The sequence below is a fragment of the Camarhynchus parvulus genome, chromosome 6 (assembly GCF_901933205.1).
Source record: "Camarhynchus parvulus chromosome 6, STF_HiC, whole genome shotgun sequence".
In the NCBI taxonomy this organism is placed as follows: Eukaryota; Metazoa; Chordata; class Aves; order Passeriformes; family Thraupidae; genus Camarhynchus; species Camarhynchus parvulus.
Window position 1 is genome coordinate 25,366,133 of NC_044576.1, and position 23,428 is coordinate 25,389,560.

The window sequence follows — 23,428 nt, forward strand, 5'->3', positions numbered from 1 at the left end:
ACCAAAAATTTGTTTTTTCAGAGGAATAAGGATGTAAGGTGATGTTTTGGCCTACAGACAGTGTATGTTCCAGGTATGTATGCTGCTGGTCTTGAAGGTGCACTTTTATTAGAAGCGCTCATATTTCAATGCTGGTAAAACATGTACAGATACAGAGTGGACATGAATTTTTAGAAAATCCAGAAGGCACACAACAGTCAGATGTTTGCCAGTAGCAATACTCCTCTTTTGTAAAGCAGAAACCAGTTTTTTAGTTCATCATCTTTCACTTACACACATACCCCTAACAACAAAAAAAAGAAACCACCCCTCCTGATGACACTTCCCTATCTTGGGTAGAATTTCCCTGCCTTCAGGGCTGAAAGAGGAGCCCATCCAGTGAGTTATTTGTAGGTCAGTTGGTCTTTCCATGATGAGAAATAATAAGGTGATGAAACTAGTTTTATATTCTGGACTGGTGTACCTATTGCATGCTGAGGTTTTATGTGTATTTTTTAATGTGTTTTTCTCAAAGCACATAATAATGAAGAATTGTGGCATCCCCTTCCTGGGTAGCTATCTACTCAATATGCAAATGTATTCCCAGTGCCCTGCTGGAAGCCTCCCAGTCAGTCCTCACTGAGCAGTTCCTGCATTGCATCTGAGAGTCCAGAACCAAAGACTTTGCTGTCAGTTTGGTGAAGGCAAAATGGGCTCTCCATGAAGGAGGAAATACTTAATAGTTATGATGTGCGCATATCTCTTTGGGGTTTTTTTCCTTTTTTTATCAGTTGGGGAAAACAAGTGATGGCAGCAGCTGTGCCATGTGAGCGAGTGTGTCATGAGCCTGCTGGGCAAGGCATAGTGGAGGGCATTATTCCACTGGGAGGTTGGCACTGGCCATGGCCCTCCGGAGTTGCCACAAAGGATTTTCTGTTCGACATCTAACGCAACAAGCACATTCGTATGTTTGCAGAGGGTTTCCATGGAAACCGTGTAAACTGTGATGCTGGCAGACAGAGGCAAAGGTTATACTATTGTAGAGGCCCTTTTGTATTCTCTTTAAATGTTTCAGAGCAGCTATATTTTTTAACTGATATTCTGAGCCTGTGCAGCAAATTGTTCAGATTTTTGGTTTGGTCTTTTGTTTTTCCTCCTTTTTTCCCCTGCCATGTCTTTTTCGTGGTTGTACTGAGGAGGTCAGATGAGATGCAAGAACAACAATGAAAATGAAAATGTGGTTCTCTCCCTCTTTTTTTTTTTTTTATTTTTTTAACATGGTATCAGTGTTATTAGTTGAATTGACTTATCTTGCTTTTAGTGGTAATGGTGCAATTGGAAATGGAAGAAATGGAAGAAGAGGGCACAAAAAAAAATCAACCCCTACTAGTACATTTCTCATTTTTGTCAAGTGCTTTTATTGCTCAGGTAGAACTAACTTGGGTAATTGCTCACTGGCACCTGGAAAATTTTTAATGCTGGTCTCCTCTCAGAACAATGAACTTATGCTATTTATAGATAGCAGTTTTAACACTGGGTAGCCTTTAGTATGCTATGAGGGTACATGCTGTTTTTAAATTTAACCTACAGATTTAAATTTCCAAACATACCTATTGCTTTGTTCGTGTTTCAGAAGTACTCCCACCTTGGGCACAAACACTACTTATTAAGAAGAAAGAAAATTATTGACTCTTCTATATCCAAGTTCCCCTTTGATTGTCTATGTTTGCTAAATGATACTTGTTCACAACTTCAGCTTAATTATCATGGGAGGTTATTTAAAATGACTGAATCTGTGTCTGGGCTCATGCTGCGGGTCAGAGAGAGGTCCAGGTACTGCTTGTTCACCTGCTGCTCTATGAAAGTGAGATCATACCTGATCATGCTGTGCATGTATTCATTCCTGCCACTTAACTTCTGAACCTATTGCTTACTTTAAGCCAAACATGGTACAAAGGTAAAAACATCATTTGCTTGTGCTTTACAGATGCTGATATCTAGTTAAAGATGTAGGATTTTGATGCTGAGCAGCATCCTCAGTACTTGAAGTACCAGTTGCTCAGTCCATCTGATTATAGGGCACTGAGTAAAAGAAAGTCCATGTTAAGTGTAGATAATTAACTGAACTCTATCACAAGTTTGCAGAATCAAGAGACAATTTAAATTCTCAGTTTTAAAGACTAAAACATACTTTCCTGCAAAAGGAACAAAAACCTTTTAGATGTATAAAATATTACAATCTTAAATAGACAAGTAGCATTAAGGCATTATGTTTCTGAACTTGTGAAAGTGCTGTCATAATTACACAAGGTAGCACTTACTTTTTGTGGATACAAGAATGAAACAGCCAGCTTGGAGAACTTACTGTTGTGGGAGACAGTTTATAACAGAGAGTGAAAAGGTGGAATGTGCTCTTAGCTCAGGATGGCTGCTTATTTACTTTTGGACAGCCAGGCATGCCCACAGCCTGCTGCACCATGCCAAGAGTGGCCAGGAAGGGATGGCTTTGTTTGTTTACTTATTTCTCATGTTTTGCTATTTATATATCAGATGTATAATTATTAAAGGCTTTATATCCAGTGCCTCGTGAATGTGACAGTTAAAAATAACTTCAAAAAAATAAACTATCCATTTTAGTCTTCTAGAAACCACTGGCCTCCCAGTCCAGTATCACACAAACAACATGTTAAATATGACATGAAAATGAACACAGGATAGATGTAATGAAAACCTTTCTTCAGGTTTCATCCAGCATAATTGTATAATTGCACTCTCTGAGGGACGGGGGTTGTGTGCCAGGTAGGAGTGTTTCTCATTATGAATTCCACTTTCCTGAGTTTGAAGCCAGAAGTCTCAAGAAAAAGTTTGTTCATATAACACAAAACTTTGCATGCTTTCATCACATCATACTGACTGCTTTTCAGTACAAACTTTGATTAGTTTTGATAATTTATCACAGGGAGAGAACATGTACTGATGAGGCAGGCCAAAATCAAAATTCCTTAGCAATTTGCCAGAGAATTAAAAAGAACAAAATTATAAATCCACAGCAACCCCCAAATGGTATCTTACATGCTTGTTTCAATGCACACTGGAAGCATCACTCAGTAATTAAAATAAAAATTGAAATCCAGCTATCTCCCTGCCCAAAATGCTGCAATAAATTAGCAAGTTAGAGGAACACATCTTACAGGAAAGAAATAAATCTAAGTACTGCCAAACTCTAAAAGCAGCACCTACTCCTATTCTTCCAGAAACCTTTGAGATCAAACTCCTGAGACCAGATCAGTCCTGCAGATTCCTTTTTTCCTCTTTGGATTAAGAAATGAGTTCCAAAGAAAAGATGTGGTTCCTCCTTATCCCCACTGTGGTTAAGGCAGAGCTCAGAGCTCTGGCTGCCCTGGGTCAGTGCTGTCCTCCACAGCATTCCAGCACGTCTGTGAGAGTTGTCATGAAGGAGCCCTTGGCAAGCATCTAATCACCTACTATTCAGCACTGTATTAATCAAGTTTTGTGGTATTTTTTGGGCATGTTCTTGCATGGGGATCTTTAATTCTTTGAACAGTATTAGGTTTTCACAGATGTTTATAAAAAAACTCATGAAGCACCCAACACAAAAGTGAAAAAAAAAACTTGAAAAACCTAGAAAAGATGTTACTTACCTTTATTCATGAAGTAGATGGACTCTCCATAGCCTCAAACATTTTTTTGTATCATCAATAATTTTCTTATGGTGTAAGGTGAAATGCTGTTTACCTAGGATCATTTCCATCAGTTATTCAAATATTGAGGGGGAAAAAGCATCACCAAAGCTCAGAACATAATGTCATTTTTCTAAAAATCACTAACTGACTTTTTAATTTGTTGCTTTTAATTCTTAATGTTAGAGTTGAAAGAAGAATTTGCCTCTACATTTCAGGCTCTGAACTTCAGCCCATGGGTAAGGTGTCAGATACTTCTACCCAGTATAAACATACACAGGTTTATTTGCAAACAAGCCAATAGCATTTTCAGGCCAGGTTTACTCATGAGCTTTGGAAATTCAAATAAAATTACTCTTAAGTATTTAGTTAGCTAGAAGACAGATCCATCTAATATATTTGTTGGCTTCAGAATATTCTTGAAATTACAAACAAAAAAAAAAGCCAGTAGAAGGCAAAATTGGAAGAATTGTTTGGGGAAGGATTTGAGGGAGAGTCTTTAGTGCTGCATGTGACTGATCAAATACTGCACATGCTTTCAAAATTATAACAGAGTTTTTGCAACTGGAATTCTGAGTTACTGGTGCTGCAGCTTCTTCAAGTCCCTGGTTAGAGGAGAAAGCAGGAAGCTTTTCTTCATTTCTCACTTGCATGATAATGCTGTAGTATAAAGTGAGTGTCTTCTGAAGCAGTCTGGGGTGCATGGTTGCTTGTACCACCTTGGCTGAAGTTCTGTTCTCAGTACATTGGACCATCTCCTCTTTAGACATGAAATATTCATGCTTCGTGCAACTGAGATCAAAGGAGATGATGGTTTGAGTCTCTAGGACAAGTGTTCAGTGTCAGCTGGTGTTCCATTCTAAGAACAATCACAGATGTGTGCAAGTCCCCATGATTTTGTGAAGCATGCCAGGATGCATCCGTGCTCTGTAGTACCAGAGTAGTTAGCTGTGGAGTGTCTTTTATTTTATCCAAGTTTTCAGGGCTTACAAGTGATGATGGAGGAGGAGAATTATGGGATAACAGTACATAATTGCTTGCTTGCTTGTACTGGAAAATAATAGTAACCTAATTATGAAATATTTATGTATTCTGCTTTTGACTTTTAAAATACTGCTCTTACTACTGGGCTTGATGCTGACTCACCCTACCCCTCACTGTTTGTCTTACCAAAGCTTTTGTTAGTAAATCTTCTGCACTTGTTCAGAGATGTGCTGGCTGCTGCTCTGGGCACATCTGCTTCTCTATTCAGTGCTGCAGTTAAGTCCAAAGTGACCCTCTGCCATCAGCTGGGCTTGCTTGAAATTCAGGGGAATAGTTTTCCATTCCTGAAGGTGTAGAAGATCTTTGGCTCTCTAAATTCAATTTGCTTTTCTAGTATCATGAGCAAAAGGTGGCAGGGACAAGAAGGAGGTCAAATTCAGGCCAAGTCAATTGAGATTGATGTGCATATTTGTATAGGTTAAACTTTGAAGGCATGTGAAACTTTCTGCATATGCTAGTTGGGTAGTTTGTTGGGGGGGGGTTAATTATTTTCAAGCAAGTTGAAGACAATATTAACCATGTGACTATACACAGAAAAAGTGTTTCTCACTACTGTAAATCCTAGGGATTTCCCTGGGAAGGATAATTAAAGCAACATGCTGTGAACACAACTAATAAAGTAGTTGCCTTTTGAACTTTTGAGTAGGGCAGGCAGGTCCTTATGGCCCTGCTCTGCTCTGCTCCGCACTTTCCCCTGCTCTCCTCCCCCAGATTATTTTTAACCCTCCTGCCTTTGTGTAACCGCTGTAGACTCAAGCTTCATGGAGAGATGTGCTTAGCACAATTAGGGAATGGTATTTTCAGAGGTGGGGGACTGAAACACGTGCACTGGGAGGGGCAGGATTGCCTCAAGGCAGCCAGAAAAACATGAAAAATTGTAGCATAAGGTATGTGTAACTTAAGTCCTCTAAAGATGATCATTTTGTAAGTATTAGGGATGCAACTATAACCTCCATCAAATTCTGTGTGTTTGTTCACTTTTCCCTTGTTGTATTTTGACAGTCACAAACATTTGTTTGTAAATGGACCAAGAAGGGGGAAAAATGTCCCATATCCTAAAGCAAGACTAATTTTGGAAATGGAGAAAAAGAAAGTCTTGAAGCCTTGAATGGGGTGAGAAAAGACACTCTCAGCATAATCTGTGAGTAGGGATTTACAGTTTTTTGTCCCTTGTGCCATCTCATGGCTGATATAAGCTGTTAGTCCTATTAACAGAGCCTTCCCTCTACACCTCAATTTGAGCTTGCCTTTTTTAAGGATTTGCTAGAGTAAGGGGATAGCTCTTTTCTCACAATGCCTAAGGTTTTTTCCCTTGCTCATGGCCAGTCAGGGGCAATGTGTCTGCTGTACAGTCAGGCCTGTGCTTGGCTGCCATCATTTGTCTCACACTTTCATTAGTCCCTAAAATTACTATTTGTAAATGATAGTTAAAAACCTTAAAACAACCATAACATTCCCACTAAGCCTCTTCTTTATTGTGAAATCAATATACGTAGTTGTGTTGTTTTATCTAAAATATTTTGAGTTTTAACTATAGCTATCGTAAATCAGCTTTTTAAAATGATCTTGTTTTCTATTTAATGCGAGAATGATGTATAAGTCAGTAAAATGTTAAAATTCCTTTTTTGAGAGGCTAGCCAGTTTATTTTGACATAGTCAAGTTGATATTGGTGTATTAATGTGATTATGTTATTGCTCTTCATATAAAATTTATGGCAGAGTGATTCAGAGATCCCAAGATGAACTGGGGAGAGTTGTGCAGGGTGTGGTGCATAATATTAATAAAGATACAATTTGTCCTGAAGACTGTATGATCGAAGACCTGGCGCAATTTCATCTTTTCTTCAAGTTTCCAGTTACAATTGTCCTACTGAGATTAGCTGTTGGCCAGGTTTCCCAGTGCTCACTTGTGAGTTATGGAGGGCGTTGTGCTGCAATTCCGTATGGTCAGTACACGGCGGTGGTCTTAAACGGGGTCTATACTGAGCTGTCGGTGGTGCTAAAGGTCAGGATTTGATGTGAAGAGAGAGGAACTCCAGGGGTTTGGGCTATAAAAAGGTTTAGCTGTGTGCTACCATACGCAAGATTGGTTGTTGGTGTAAATATTTGTAAAATCCAGCAGTTGCCTCATGTCGATCATCTGGATCGCCCACCGTTGCAGCCTCTGACCCTCCAGCAAAACCCAGGAAGCAGCTGCTTTGGCCATGACATTTCTCAGGATAATCAAACTGCCATAAATCACAAAGACTTTTCATGTGCCCTGGGATTGATAAGAGGTTTCCCTGCTCTCCAATGTCACACATTGTACCAGTGACCCAGGAGAGCTCCTGCAGATTTCTGGGAGTAGTCCTTGTTACTCCAAATGGCTCTATCCAGGTTGATGTGAATGGATTCAATGGATTTCAAAAAAAGTATTTACATAACAGACTTCTCTCTTCTACTCAGACTACTCTCTTCTACTTCTACATAACCTTATGTAGATCTGTATATAAAGCAGAATTGTTTTACCCTGCATCTGTGCAGGTCAGGGACAGCCCAATAAAAAAGTCACCAGAGGAAGCAGGAGACTTTGCAAGAGAGGGAGAGTGTTGCGAAATATGGAAGGCTGTGACTGCCATCAGCTTTTCCAGTTAAGTTTTCTTTTCACAGAGAAGTTCTTATTTTATACTGTGGAGGAGCCCAGGTTTCATGTTTTCCAGGTGACACAGGGACATTGTTCAGCCATTGTCTCTGTGTGTGGGCTCTGTGTGTGCCTACTTTCACAGCTTAATACGGATAAGTGCTACCAGAATGTAATCTTTTAATTTAGCTCTCTGTTGTCTGCTAAGTCATGAAATATTTTTAGGTGACTTAAGTACAAGTGATTATGTAGATAAGCAGGGGTGAGTCTTTAAAAATAAAGTGCTTTTCATTGTCATGTGCATGAATTGTTTCCCCAACAAACTCTGTGTTCCTCCTCTGCTACTTTTCTGTAACTAGTTTGCATGTGTGACTGGGTTTGTTCTGACTTGCATGTTTTGTGTACAGAATATCATAATCTCAAAATGTTCATAATGTCTGCACAATCTTAACAGTTTTTGTGTAAAGCAAGAAAACATTTCATGGAACAGAGCAAGGAAACCATTACACTGCTGGCTGCTCTGGTGTCATGCAATGCAGTGATGGCAACATCCTGGTTATGTACTGCCTTTCCTTGGCAGAAGAGGTTCCACAGTGGGCAGGGTGGACCTTGGAGCTGAGCTCCCAGGGTTGTGCTTTTGAGACTGGTTTTGTCTTTTATCATACTGACTCTCAGAAAAGGGTGACTGGATAATTTGCTTATCAAGGGTTCCCTCCCTTTTTTTACATGAAAAACTCATGTAGCAGTGAAGGAAATAGTTTGGGTCTACAGGGTTAAGAATGCAAGTTCATTTATGAGACTCCACACATGCAAATAGCATTTATGGCCATGTGGTAGAGCATATTGGATACATCAAACCAGCATTCTGGGCTCCGGAAGTTTTTTCCTCACTTGTGCTGAAAAATGTTGGCAGGCCAGGCTGCAAATGTGGAGTTGCAGGCTGCACCTGCTACAGGCTGAGTGCATTATAAGGAACCTTCCTTAACAGAGAAAAAACATCACCCCTGCAGTTACAGGTAAAGCTACAGGCCTCAAATTCTCATGTTCTGTGTGGCTGTCAGCGACCCACTTAGTTCTCACTTCTTGACAATAAAGTGTGTCTGGCTCAGTTCCAATTTACACTGAGTAAAGTGTGAGTTGCACAGCTTGACTATTTGTGTTGACTTTAACATTGCATGATGTAACTGGGAAAAAATAATGCTTTAGATTTAGCACAGCAACACAAAAACAAGGTTCAAATGCACTCAAGTGCTTATTTCTTAGGAAAAAATATATCTTGATGCCATACAATCTCTTTAATGTGGTGTCTGAAAAGAGATGCCTTGCTCTGTTTAAAAGCAGAGGGACTTAAATATGCAGTGCTGGATTAGGCTATTTGATTAGTAACCATTTTGGGCTGTAGTATGACAAATTGTTTATGGCTGCATTGCTACTGGAAGAAATGGTGTTTGACACTCCTGTATCATCATAACCTTTATTTCAGAACAAACATTTGTGTAAATATGCAGCTAACTGGCAGGATAACTGATACAGCTGAAAATTAATCCGTTAAAAAAAAAAACAAGCCAACTTAAAAAACGCTTACAGGCATTTGCTGGTATGAATCTGAAGATGTGATAAAGGGGAAAAGATTGAATGGCTGGGCAGGCTGGGAGGAGATATGGCTATTTTTAAATGCAAATTAATTTGTGTCAATTTAAGGGTGTAGTTTGGCTTGAGTACTAGCGTAAGGAATTCATGTATATTAGTAAAATCATTTAATAACATTTTGAACAAATGCTACCTATCTGGTTATTTCCAGTTCCACAATTTGAGTTTAGGAAATGCTGACATCTGAATACATATCTTACTCACCTGAACAATGTGTAAAGTAAGAAAATCCCAAATCCATTGTAAGATTTAAAAAAAAAAATCTTTCAAGTCAGATATTTATGGCATTTGATGTCCCCATCAGTTGAATTTCAGAATTAATTTAATTTTGAGGTGCTTACCCAGTTTGTTGTTTTTTTTTTTGCCTTGAAAGAGTTGCAGTTATTCATTTGTGTGTCATTACTAAAATATGTAGGAGGGAGGATGAACAGTTAACTTTCTAGTGCCAGAAAATAACATTGGTGACCCTCTTGTCAGTCCACATTCTCCTACATATTTCCCCATCCCTCTCAACCATTCCCCCATATTCCTGAAGTGTGTGAGTGTGTGTGCTGCTGCCAGCTGATGTAGGTAGCTGATGGTGTTTGCTAAAGCCAAGTCTTTGATTCAGACTGGAACCTGTTTCATGGGGAGGCTGGAACTGAGATCAAGAGACGCCCAGTTTGCTTCCAACAAGTCTCCTGGCAGACAAGATATTGGAGGGGGGGTGGTGGGGAGAGAGAGCAGACTGTTCCTTAAAAACAAGCAGGCGAGAAATCGCAGGAGCAGAGCAGCTCAATGTGCTCCTGAGAGGAGCTGCTCCGATGAGGGGTGGTCCAGCCCGAGTGCTCAGACCCCAAATCAGCCACAGCAGTTAATGATGCTGTGCACACACTGCTGGTTTGCAGTGCTGGGAACTCTCAGTAAGATGGATTGCACTGCATAGAGAAAATGGAGATGTCTGAAACCAGCCAGAAAAGATCAGCATAAAAGGTAGGTTAATGTTCTGTTGCTAGGTGATCTAATAATTTGGTCCTTTCACTGTTATTCTCTCTGGTGGTATTTATTTTTATATACATTCAATGCATTATGAAAGATATAAATATATCAAGTCAGTGCTTTCTGGGGGGTTCTTTCTCAATATAAATTTCCCTCACATTTGGTCTCCTGCACTTTTTTTTACTTTAGTACTTCTTGTTTCTCTGACCCCCTGATTATTTTTGTGATTTGACATTGAAAATAGTTATTGCAACAAAAGCAACACAGCAGGTTACTTAGATTTTACAAAGTGTCAGGTGGGGATGCTCAGGATGTAATGTTGCAACCCAAAATCAACAGTTCCAAGTTCCTGGAAAAAAATTGAAGCTTTCATTAAATAAGACTTACTCCTAAGTAGAGAGATAAACAGCTTCCTGGCAGAGGGGGTATGTTCTACTTTCTCTGTATGAAATACAGAACAGGATATGGAAGCCAAACCCATGAGCTATATAAGGCATCAAAGCACCGGAGGACACGACCTGTTTTCTTTTGTATCAGAATTCAGTTCAGCATGAACCAGGAGGGCAGAGCTCGGAGGGGGAAGTGGTGTTAGATTAACAAGTTACGTTGTTGCAAGACCTTCTGAGCCTTTTTGTTTTACAGGTCCTTACAAGTATTTTCAGCCGAGATGAGGATTCTGTACAACAAAAATTTATCCATTTTGAATTTCAGTTCTTAGTTAGGCCCCACATTGGAGCAGTTGAACCAAGTGTGGGGAAACTGTGAGCCCAAGTGAGGGCTCTTCTTTAACTTTGAATCTCTTTTTAGGGTGTCAGCATGTGCATGTTGGGTCAAAATGTGGGCTAAAATGTGTGCCTCAGCAGACCAGGAGTGATGGCTCTCACCAGGGTAGAATTAGATCTGAGTTTATATTTGATTTCTCTGTGTATGTTTCTCTGTTCTGACCAGTCTAGATAGAGTGTCTTCTTGCTATTAGGGTCTCTCGTTTCTACCTGTGCCTCAGACTCTGCAACCACTCTGGAGCATGCATAAGTAATGTTAGCTAGTACTGTTCAGGAAGGTGGTACCTCACTTTCTTTGATTCATAAACAGCATTGGAGGGGGTGGAAGCCAAAAGTAGCCTTGCAGCAAAGCTGAAAAACAAAACCTAAAAAAAAAAGGTGGGGGAGAGGATCCTCTATCACAATTCATGGATATTGAGATCTGGATTTTCTGTAAATACTTTTGTCTTAATGCTGGTTCTTTGCTGAGAAGGAGATACTAATTTTTTGGTCCCCTAAAGCTGATGGCATTTTTAACAAATATCCTCTTTCTTATAAAAAAATCAGTAGAAGATGCAAATAAATAATAAAAGAATGGTTGATTTGTTTGAAAATTTTCCAGGAAACAGTAGGGGTTATATGAGAGTCAGCCTGGGCCCAACAGAGTGGGCATTGAACCAGACCTAATAAGAACAACTGGACCCAACACCCATATTATGTTCAGTAATGGAGGGGTTTTGTACTACAAGGACTTCAGTGTTGTAATCTTAATGGCTAGAGGTAACAAACCAGGCTGAAAGGAAAGAGGAAAAACTAAAGTCCAAGGCAATTAGAAAAATCTCTTTCGTGGATTTTGGGTATTGCCAGTCACATTTGTGCCATTTTTACAGATGAATGGGCTTTTCTGTCACTGTAAGAATGAATTGTAAAGTAATGGACTTGAACTAATTATGTCCTATAAACCTATAATAATAACAATAAATGTGTTTTGAAGTTCAGACATGCATGTAGTTGATCTAGCCAACTGAGTCGATCAGCAGCTGAGCAAGTCTCCTACTTGGGGTTAACAGGTCAGGTCTTAGGCAAATAAATGGTCAGATAAGACAACTCCAGGGAAGGAGGAAAAGAGCAGGAGTCCCAGCTGGTCACCAGTTCAAGCAAGGTTCTTGCTATCTGGCTTTCTATACTGCTTTTAGTTACCTGCGGGTGATGGGAGTGTCTGTTCTGGCTCAGATGGAGGTTCTTATCCCAACACAGATGGGGAGCAGTGAAGGCTGTCAGGTCTGGTCCTGAGTTTTTCTTGCCTTGTGGCATTTAGCCAGTGATCTCATGGTATTATGTTTTCTCCTGATGTTTTTTTCTTTTTCTTCTTAAACCTTGCCATTTTGGGCAAGGGTGAGAGGGAAGGTACACACAGGACAGTGGAGCAGAGACATAATACACAATTACATTTATAAGGATATTTTTCCTAAGCTGAGTGGTGGTCAGATCCCCAGACACCATCCCAAGAGTTAAGTCTTTAGAAAAACTTAAGCTCTTTTCATACTTCTACCAGATTTTCCCCAAACTCTCACTTCCTTGAAGCAAACCCCATTTTCTCCCCAGCATCCCCAAACTGATCCCACATCCCAGGCTTTCCAGAGGTCAGTCAGCAAATGCTGAATGAACTCCTACTGCACCCGAGCAGCACATGCAAAACTCACCAATGTGTTTCCTCAGCCTCTGGAATGAAGCCATCAGAGTTCATGGAGCTTGTCTCCAGGATGTGAATTATACATCCCAGAACATGGTATGTTCATCCAGCATGCCAGGTACCTCCTGGGAGCTCTGTGTGTGCAGCTGGATAATGTTGCATCTCAGATGATGTTTTCTTTTTCTCTCTCTCTGTGGGAAAAAAAATGGCAGGAAGAGCAAAACCAATTAAACCTATAGGAACTGTTGTGTTTTATCTCAATCCCAAATTTTATCATAATCTATAGTAGAAAAGAAAGTCGTAGACATAGTTTTCTTGGCTCTTACCTGCTAATGCTTTCCCACCTCTGTCGGTGGCTTCTGTCTGGGGTTTCATACTTGGTTACAGGGCTGCAGTGCCCCAGGATTTCATCCTTTTGCTCTCCCTTGCACTGTCAGCAAAGCCATTTGGGAATCAGTGTGGGAAACTGGCTGAAAACCAGTTTGCATCCTCCTGCCTGCCTGGGTCGTGGTGTGGCTGAGCAGCAGAGGGTGTTACAAGGACTGAAAGGACTTGCTGCAGGCAGGAGGAGGGCTTGGGCTGCTGAAGCTGGTTTTGACAGGGGTTCCCAGTGTTCCACCTGGGAAATATGTGAGATTACAGTGGAAGCAGAGTGGATGCTCCACGTTGGCTCACTGTTCACAGAATACGCCAAATGGTAATTGCAGTGACACAAACAAGGGTGGGTGAACTGTGCCACACAGCAAGGACACTTTGATCCACCACTGTTGAACACTGCTTGACTTGGGCTTGTTTCCTCTGAAGATGTGAATTTACATACCAAATATTTTTTCATGCAAATATTTTTATATTACATGTATTATTGACTGTAGATATTTGCATGTTAAAATGTATTTTCATAATAAACTTATCCTTCAAATCCTGCTTCTCTTTGTTCCTCGAACCTGAGAAAGTGTCCCTCTTCAGTAGCTTTTGAGGAATGGTGTTACTGAGTGTGCTTTTGAGCCTGATTCTTTGTATGAAAATTCAGGTGTCTGCTTCTTTCCTTTTGATCCAGTTTTGTTTGTGTTTACAAATGCTTATCAGGTTTCTTAATGAGATTTTTAAACTTTCTACCAAGACATGAAAGTATTGGGTTTTTTTTTCTTTTCCTAATGTAATGAGCTTCAGTGAGAATCTTTGCATACAATTGCACACAAAAGGAGAAAAGCTAAAGCTCAGCTGTTTGCTGTGGATATGGCCTCAGTGCTGTGTAAGCCAACATACAACCTCTGCAGTTCCCTCAATGTCTCCAAGTGCTTTGTGAAAGAGCAGGCACCAGCTGGAGCTCAGTGGAAATTCCCTGGTGGTCCTTGAGTCCTGAAGCATTATCTTTAGGCTGTGGTTATGAGATGCTTTGAAAGTGCTGTAATTGAGGAATTTCTTCATTCAAGCTGGGAGATGAGCTCTAGGCAGATATTAAACAGGCCTTCTCTTCTGGGTGTTTGCTTGAACAGCTCAGGAAGGAGAGCTGTATAAAAACCTTGGGAGGTGGTAAGTGTAGTGTAAAATTACAGAGGGAATTTTGTCATAAAATGTACAATGGTCATTTCAAATGTCACTCCTAACTGTATGATTTTTGGTTTTTATTTTACCTCAAATAAAGATGATTGTGCATTATCAGAGAACTTACTAATGGTTTTTAATCATTTTTCTAGACTCTTTCCTAAATTTTCTGATTGTGATAGTTATTCACTTGTTCTCCTTTCATTTTAGATGATCTGCAAGGAGACATTAGTTGTGTCCAGACTTGGAAGTTCATTGCAAGTGGCCTCCTTTGAACTAACATTTTCCCCTGTTTTCCTTTTGTTTCAGAGGAAGCCTTCCCTGCACAGTGTTGAAGCATGAGTGCTGATGCCAGCCAGGTGATCACTACTCCTCCCCCTGCCACGATGCCTCACAAGGAGCGGTACTTCGATCGCATCAATGAGAATGACCCTGAGTACATCCGGGAGAGGAACATGTCCCCCGACCTCAGACAGGACTTCAACATGATGGAGCAGAGGAAGAGGGTCACCCAGATACTGCAGAGCCCTGTGAGTGCCGCTACTGGGGAGTAAAATGGAAAGGGTGTTGTAAAAAAAGAAATCTGTGTCACAGCTAGATGGAATATCTCTGGACCATCTTCTAAGAAAAGTCACTAACCAGATTATCTGGCATTTTGTTGGTGTGGTGTTTTGTCTGTGGACAAGCAACCTTTATAGTGTTGTTTTTTTTCTCCTGATACTTTTATATTCTTATGCTTCATTGCATTCTTACAGAAAGATGTGCCTGGCTGCAGGGTTCCTAATTAAAACTTAGGGACGGAGAAGAGAGTGAAGGAGTCACTGGTCAAATAGGAACAAATTAGGGCATTGCGTGGTGTTCTGCTTTCTGGGTTTGAATATTAACCTATCATTTGCATCAGGAATGCTTTCATTGACATTTATAATTGGGTTACGTTTATTTAAAAGCTAGACTATGTTCTTTTTATGTCCTTGAGGGTGATCATACCCCTACTTAGCCACGTTAGTGCTCATCTACTGGTTGTGTAAGTTCAGTCCCTGTGCAGACTACATATAAAACTATTCAATCTATTGAACCACGTTTGTAGTAGTTTTAATTTATATTTTAATACCTGTATTCTTTGAGTTTAACCTGATGAATACATTGGAAAGTAATGCTGTTGCTTTGAGTATTTTGAAGCCATAGGGAGTGAGTAAGACCTGTGGAATGATCCTTTAGGGGTATCCATGTGTAATGCGAGTGTTGAGGATAATGGGACTGGGAAGTGGCTAAGCAGCTTTACAGATCCTTCTGTCTTCAGTTCCTCTGTAAATTGGGGTGCTTCTGTAATTTTTTTTGAAGCTTTTCCATATGTAAAGAGATTGCAAACAGCTGTTAGTAATCACCCTATTATAGTCATCCATGAATAACAGGATTGTTTGCTAAAGTGTTGTCCTGGAGTGTCTCTTGGATCTGTGTGTTGCTTTGAGTATAACGTGAACCTGTTGACTAAGGAATTTATTATTTTTCAAGTCAATTTGTGCAAGCTTGGGTTTGCAGCCAGGCTCTTTTATAAGGAAAATACTCTAAGGAGGTACTGAGTAATGTTTTAATTATGATCATCTTATGTTAAATACTCAATTGTAAGATGTGATCAGAGTCTACTCATTCCTGTTAAAATACTCACATTATGACTAGCCAGGACTCGCAGAAAGACTAAATCTTTAGCCTAACAGATAAAAATAAGTTGGAGAGATCATTTGGTTTTGTATGTGATGGTGGCTTTTTGGTCCTTTTGATGACAGTATTGAATCGGATAAGTGTAACTATTTCATTAGCATTTTGTGGCATCTTTTGCCAAGTCTGCCAGATGTAATTGAAGTCCCTTTGCTGCAGCCTCTGTAGTGTTTTTTTTAGTAGATGCAGTGTCAGCATGCAGATTTTAGGAAGGGGTGTGAAGGCGGGTATGAACCCCTGAGTTTAGGCTGCTGTTTTAACAGAAGGTTGTGGGACAGAGAGCAGCTGGGCTGCTGTCAGTGTCCTGCTGCAAGAGAAGCTGAGCCCAGCACGTTTTGGAAAGTGACTGTTCAGAGCTGCCAGTAAGTTGCAAGTTTTTGTTGTGTAAGGGAACAGTTGTCCAAATAAGCCAGGGGCCTGCTGCCTGCTTGGCTTAGAGAGAAATGGGAACGTGGGAGCTGAGTGTGGGATCAGGCACGAAGAGGAGTTGTCTGAGCTCCCACTTCCCCTCCAGTATCTCCTTTTATCCTCCCTTTTCCTGATACAGAAAATTTAGAGGAACTCTGCAGTGATTTCTCACGCAAGGAAATGAAAGCATTTTTATGCAGTATCTGTGAGCAAATGTCCATCAAGAGAATTTCAGCATTTATTTGGGGTGGAAGGTGCAGTATGCCAGGCTCCAGGCACCAGCTGCTGAGTGCTATACTGTCCTTGGGACTCAGGACTGAAAACATTTACCTTGTTCTCTTGAATTTAAAATTCATCGCGCAATGGCCAGAAAGTATTGTTCCTGTTACCAGTCTGTGTAACTCAGGTTCAGGATTGACTTGATGAGCATTGTCCATAGTGTTTTTGTTCTATAGCTGCAGAATTACATTGTGTTAGATATTTTCATGGAACTTTGTTGCTTTTCTGGATTATTCCACTTGACAGAGAGAGTATAGTTGTAAGGTGTTTAGAAGAAGAGAAATTATGAGATGCAGTTTAAGAGCTTGCTTTGCTGGTGAATCTTCACCCAGTCTTCACCATAAATGCACATCTTCACCAAGCCTTGATAAATGCTTTCAGATCAAAGAAATAGTCAATGACTCCTCTTCTGGCAAGTATCAGTAAATGTGAAGTGTATCTAGCAAGGATAGCAACTGTCTTAAAAGTACACAAGCACGTTGTGGTGGTGATATATTGAGGTGAGCTCTTAACATGCATTTTCTGTGAGCAGAGGTGCAAAACTAAAGGGTTCATCACTGTCACATAATAGGAAGTTTAGGTACTAATTTAATCTGGTTTTATTAACAAGCTTTTTTTTTCTTTTAAGTAGGAAAATCTAAATCCTTTAGCAAGAAAATTAGAGAATCTATTTCAGGAACCACAGTATATTTTACTCAGTGCATGTTGTTGAAAGGGCTACAGGCCTGACCAGACATCTTCAGACATCAAGCTGCTGCATCTCTCTGATGTACTGTTTGGTGCCCATACTAGTGTGCAATCTGACTACTCCTCTCTGATGTGCAATTTCCCTTTCCTAAATTAAATAATTTAAAAGCTACTGAAAAGCTATTTCCATTACCTCTGATGTTTGCTAATGTCTTGGAGTCTGTTCATATTAAACCTTAAACAAATCATAGTTGTTTTCTGACCACTGCCCATGGAGAATGTCCTGACATTATCAGTGAGTTCTCAGATGTGTTTGCCTAATGCTGCATGTAGCCCCTGAGCATCTGATAGCCTGGAGAATCTGATAAACTGAACATGTTTGCTCTTCTGTGTCTGTTATAAAGGTGGAAAGGAATTAAAATCAGCTGGGCCTGAGCAGCCTGATAGCATCCAGAAGTACTGCTGGCCAATCTTAGCATAAAGCCATTTAGCTTTATTCAGTAACATCTTCAGTTTCGGAGGATTTGGGTAGCATGTTGTTATTTTTAAAGAAAGGTACTACATTTATACAGTGGATTAGTTTTATTGCTTTTTGGGCTCAAGATAATTGCCCTATAATATACCCAAAATCTGAAAAGATGGGTTGGGTTGTTTTAGGGTTTTTTATATTTTCCAACTTAACTCTGCAATTAAAAACAGTTTTGTCTGTATGCTAAACAGTCATATGTTGCTTGTTACACAGAGTTACTATGTTTTTCACAGAGCAAAAATACATTTGCTGTACCATCAAACTCCTTACTTCACTTATGGTACACAAGTCCTTTTGGCCTTTATTTCCTTCTAGCATTTCTCTGATGCTGTCACCTTAGCAACCAGAAACTCTTAAAACACTTTTTTTGAAAAAGGGCAGTGGTTGTGCAGTTATGATGTTTATGAAAACTGAACAGCCAGTTCAGCACTGAGGAGCTGAGTGAACATACAGGTACAGATGGGGAGAAGATCCCCACAGCCATGGTGAAGCAGGGAAAGTGTTGGATGTTTCTGCTGGCAGGCAGCAGTGTCACACTGCTTCCAGTGCAGTGACACCATGTGAAACAATTATCCACCCAGCAGAAAAGCTAACTGTAGGCTTGAGCTAGCAGGATAATGTGTGCAACCCACAGGAAATTAGGATCAGGGCTTAGGCTGCACTGAGGAGTAGCTTCCATCCCTTTATATTGGTGTACTGGAAGGAAAGCTACAGGTGAGGGTGGAAATGGGAGAGGATGGATTCCTGTACAAAAGATGTGTTTATACATTATATATATATATATATGTTCATTATTTTTACTAATGTTAGAAGAAGTTGTGTCTGGAGCGATGAGTGGAGCAGCTGTTTAATGTAAACATAAAAATGCCCAGTTACTAAAATTTAAATGTGCAGTTTATGTTTTTAATTTACCAGTGAAGTTTTGTGTGGCTTCTTAAGACCCATTGGATGTGCACTGGCTATTTTTACATATAAAACACAGCTATTTGGAGCTCAGTTTTTTTTTTTTTCCTAAAGTTGAGCTCTGTGTTGGCAGGATCCCATCAGGCTTTACTTTAATGCTGGATTTAGAGAGTGTCTACCAACCCACTGTGACTCTGCAGGGAATTCAGGGCCACTCTGGCTTGGTACTGCCATTGCAGGAAGGCTCAGGTGAAACTATGCAGACTGAAAAATTTGGGGGGGTTGTACTGAAGTTAAAAATGCACTTCTCTACTGTGCCTCCCTTCCTGCCTTGCACATGCAAACCCCCCTGCCTCCCACACTAGCAGGTCTTGTCCAAAAAAACATGGGGAGATAACTGTACAGCTTAGCAACTCTTCTATTCAGAGGTCTGCCTTAGCATGCAGCATGCAGGCAGATTTTTCTCCTCAAAAACAAGCAATCCCACCCACACTTGAATTTCTTTCCTGGATATGTTATTTTCAAACCATCAGGACAGAGATGAAGGATGATTTAATTTATTTCTCCCCCAGCTTTTGCAGTTGTTTAGTTTACTTTAGTTTGTATCGAGTGAACATCCAGTATTTTTGCAATACCACTCCCTTTTGAGGCAGTTTATTTTCTTAAAAATATCAAAGTCCTTTCAGTTCCTCATATGTTTTGGCTTTTACTGCTCTTTTCTCAGAAGTTCAAGAGCCTTTCACATCCTTCAGAAGCCTGACCCATTGGCCACAAAGGACTCAGAACCTTTTGCATCACCTGAGGACCTCCGCACTGGGCAGTCATCTCAGCCTGCAGCTCCCTGCTCTGGCTTTTGTCTTCTCTGACATCTTCCCAATATCCTGCTGGGAAGTCATGACTCTCCTCCCCCTGCAATAGCTTATTTAGTTGCATGCTTTCATCATACAACCTGTGCAGCATTTTGTTCACCCAGAGCCAAGAGCTCAATTTGATACGTCATTGAAGACATACTGCAAAATGTCCCTTAAAGATCCCCTGTGCACCGTGATAACATTTTAACTGAGGGGAGTTTGTGGTCAGGGTAACATTGTCTCAAATCAAGGCCATGCACTAGACCTCTGTGGGGACCCAAGAAATCCCCATGCCCAGCTGTCATTCATTTCTGTAGCTGTGATGAACACTGTAAATTCACACCAAAGTCCTCCACCACAAGTGCACATCATGAGAATTTCCCTTCTTTCTCACTATAAAACTGGGTTACCCTTCACTCCACTCTATTTCCATATTGCTCCTTTGCACTTAGTTTGAACTGTGTTTTTTTCTCATTAGATATAAATGCCACCAGATACATGTTGAACAGTACCGGGAAAACCTTGGAAAGCCATGACTGGTGACTTTTTTTCCTTGGCTGCAGGAGCATGTGCATCTAGAACATCCTGCAAGAGCTCTGCCATCCCTCCTAGTGCATCCTCACCATGTGTGCTCCCACCCTTTCAAGTCCTGCACTTACTGAAAATCCCAGTTAATTAGGCTCAGAAATGCGTGAGACCCCTGATGAGCTGAAATTTGATTTCATCTACCATTTTACATTTCATTGTACATTCCATTTACATTCATTACATTTCATTTACATTCCATTTAGCAGGATGTATGGTATGGCTTTACTCCACGAGAGAACACGAGGGAGGGACCCAGACCCCTATGCAGAGCAGCAGTTGTGTGAGTGGCTGGCTCTGGGTTGGTGGGGATGGGCTTGGCAAAGGAGTTGAGTGCTTCAGGTTTGGCTGTAATCATGGGGTATCTCTAGGCTGCTTATCATAGGAGTGAACACTCTGCTGCAGCTCATGGAGGAGAGCCAGAGTGCACCAGGTTAGAGGAGCTGGAAAAGCTGGCGCAGGCTGAGCTCTGTGTGGGGAGCACCTTGCTGTCAGCCCAGTCACTAAATCCAGCCCAGGTGCCCTCACCCTTCAGTGCAAGTGAAGAGATTATTATAACTTCAGCTAATTCCCCATGCTTATTACCAAGGCTACTTCTTTTTGTCTTAACCCAGAAGCCCCATCCCCCTTGTTCTCTTTTCACAGCATTGACAAACACTTTTTGTGAGTCTTATCTTCTCCCCGCCAGCCTTCGCTCCCTGGCGGTTTTTTTGTGGCCAGCTCCACCCTTTTCCACTGAGGGCTCTGGCTGTTTGTATCTAAACTTCAGTCTTGAAAGAGCCTCTTAGGAGCTGTGTTGGCTGTTTCAGTGAAGGTCTTCCTCTCACAGGCAGCTGTGTTTACAGCACAGGAACCAAAATTAACATCTCTTCACTCTCGAGGACAAAGTACCAGTTAAGTTTTGAAACTTTTCTTCAGTGGTGGAGATTTGGCTTAGAGACTCTGTGTGGGTATGTTTAGATAAGTTGAATTATGCCCTTTTAAAAAATGGATTTAAGATATTAGAAACTCTGATCAAAATGGGCTTAAGTGAAAACTGTTGAATGAGTTTTTGTATCATTTGGCAGTTTTTAGTCTAACAGCAGTGCTGCTGTGAAAGGTAGGCACCTCACATGTATTTTTTAGCTACTTTCCTGTAGAATGATGTGAAACTGTTTAGTCATTACTGTTGTTAGTCCTAATGTGAGCACATGCTTTCCCCTCTTAAAGGTTTGCAGCAGTGTGGAGTATTTGTAGATGACTTGTATACCATTATTATTTGTTTATTATTTTATTTCTACTTCTTTTGGTTGGATACATGTAGAAATCAGTGGTCAACAAAAAAGAAACAGCATAGATAGTCAAAATACTTATAAGCCTTTGTACTTCTTAACATCCTTAGAGAGCTGCCTAGCAAGATGAAGAGACTAATACAAAGTTTTTTAGCAACATCATTATTCTGCACTATGTATGTGTGTATCCATGTAAAATAGGTTATTCTAGCAAGTTAATTATTCTAGTTCTTCTTGAAAAATACTAGTTGTCAACTGGTACATGCAAATGTTGCTTTGATTCTTAAAAGCCCAAATTGTCACTGTCAGCTCACAGTTAGACTGTACTTCTGAAAAAAATGGAAGTGAGTCAGAACTGAGCTTAACTTCGCTCTTGACTTTCAGAGAACTTTTGAGAACTAAGTTGAAAGATTTTTCCATCTAAACTGCCTGAATCTATGATGTATATTTGGAATATGATTGCAAATAGTTCTAGAGAAGTAATTTTATGCTATCAGAAAGACCTTGACCTAATCATCCTACTAATGACTCCATCAAGAAAAGCTGTGTCTGTTCTGCAAGCTATGCAGTACCATGTAAGGCTGTCTAAGCTGGTGTAAAAAAGCTGACAACAGTTTTGGAAAGAGTGGAATTCTGGAAACAGTTTTAGGAACAGGCTGAGCTGCCCTGTTCATTTTTACTGGTGAGTAGTGGGGAAATTCATGTCTCAGAGCAAGCTGGTGGAGTGGCACTCAAAGTGGGTGAGATGGAAGTAGAGCAGCAGCCTGCATTCTACCAAGGTCAGGCCACTCTCTTGGGTGTCTAAAGTAAAAGCCTTACTCAGCATCCTCCTGGCTGTGCACCTTGTCTGAAATGTCACTGTACCTCCTTCCCAGCAGCTGTCATGGGTCCAGTTCTCACACCATGGGATATTTCCTATCAGACCTTCAGGCTGATGCTTGAAGTGCTGTTTCAGCACAAACAAGGGGGACACAGGTGCTTGGCTGGGCAGGTGAGGTCCCTGAAGACAGAAGGATGCTTGTGCAAACAGGAAATGATTCCCAGCTGTGAGGGGTGGGTCAGCCTGGCTACATCCTTGCTGTGTGCAGGCACAGGCAGGTGTCGAGTCCAGCTGTGCTGGCAGGACCAGGGGCAGCCAAGAAGTGCTGTGCTGCTCGCTTTGGGATTTGTACCCCACTGCAGAAAGTCACTGCTCTTAGTGTCCCATGTCTAAAGTTGTCATGGTTTCAAACAAACAAACAAAACAATGCACATGTACCCAAAAAGCCTACTAAATCCCTGAAACTTTCTCTTGATTGAGCAATGCTGAGCATACATCATGAATACACCAAGGAATAACATCATTTTTCGTTCATCTGACAGTACAGTTTTTCCTTTGTCAGCATTTCTTTGTCAAATACTACATCTGAAATTACCTTTATGCTTGAAAAATATCTGCTTTGTGCCAGAGCAGCATGTTTGTCATCTCTTTGAAAGCATCTCTGTCTCCAGTATGACTTACTTGTATGACTTTTGCTTGCTCACTTGTGGGCAGTATAATGCCACACATAAATAAATATATTGCAATCTCATGAATTAAAGCAAAACCAAACAATTTGGTCTCCAGGCTCTAGTTAGGTTTTTAGAAGCAAGGTCCTGCTGCTCTGGTCAGATCCCAGAATCAGAGGCCTGCAAGCTAGTAGTTTTACAGAAATCAGTCTTGTACAGTGAAATAAATATCCAATAAATATCATTCATTTAATGGCTCTTATTAAAGGTAAATTGTTGACCACAAGAAGGTGGTGGCCTTCATAGGAGCCCACTGGGATTACCAGTGATGGAAGAAGGTTGTGTTAGCACGTGTGAGGTGGTTACCTAACAGTTCCAAGTTTCAGGGTCTGCAGCAGTGGATGAAATGCAGTGAAATATTCATAGATACCCATGTGGCAGGCTGAAGGCTGCTAGAAAACATCATTATGCACTGGCATGTGGATAAATTGCATACCTGATTTTATGCACTTCATCCATATTCTCACCTGCTTTACAACTCATCCCAAACCTCCATATTTGCTACTTTCCTGCCTCTTACCTATTTTCTCTTATTTCTAAAACTGTTTTTAAGGGAAACTCAGCTTGTTTGGTTTAATAAAACTGTTGATACAACACTAAATCCTCATTTCTAGTAGTCTCAGCAAATGTGTTACATACTACTGCTAGCATTAAGGTGCAAAATTAAGCTCAGAAGAAGG

General features: G+C 40.6%; 1 protein-coding gene across 8 annotated transcripts in view; it reads left to right on the forward strand.

Moving 5' to 3' along the window:
* ADD3 (adducin 3) overlaps positions 1–23,428 on the forward strand; it is a 92,132-nt gene that overhangs the window by 53,368 nt on the left and 15,336 nt on the right. For 6 of the 8 annotated variants that reach the window (XM_030951722.1, XM_030951718.1, XM_030951726.1 and 3 more), the window contains one exon: positions 14,281–14,501. In XM_030951722.1, coding sequence (XP_030807582.1) covers positions 14,310–14,501 — 192 coding nt within the window. In that variant the 5' untranslated portion in view covers positions 14,281–14,309. Of the gene's footprint in view, positions 1–5,726; positions 5,866–9,722; positions 9,967–14,280; positions 14,502–23,428 lie in introns of those variants that run through there. The other 2 variants (XM_030951720.1, XM_030951721.1) reach the window with 2 other exon arrangements.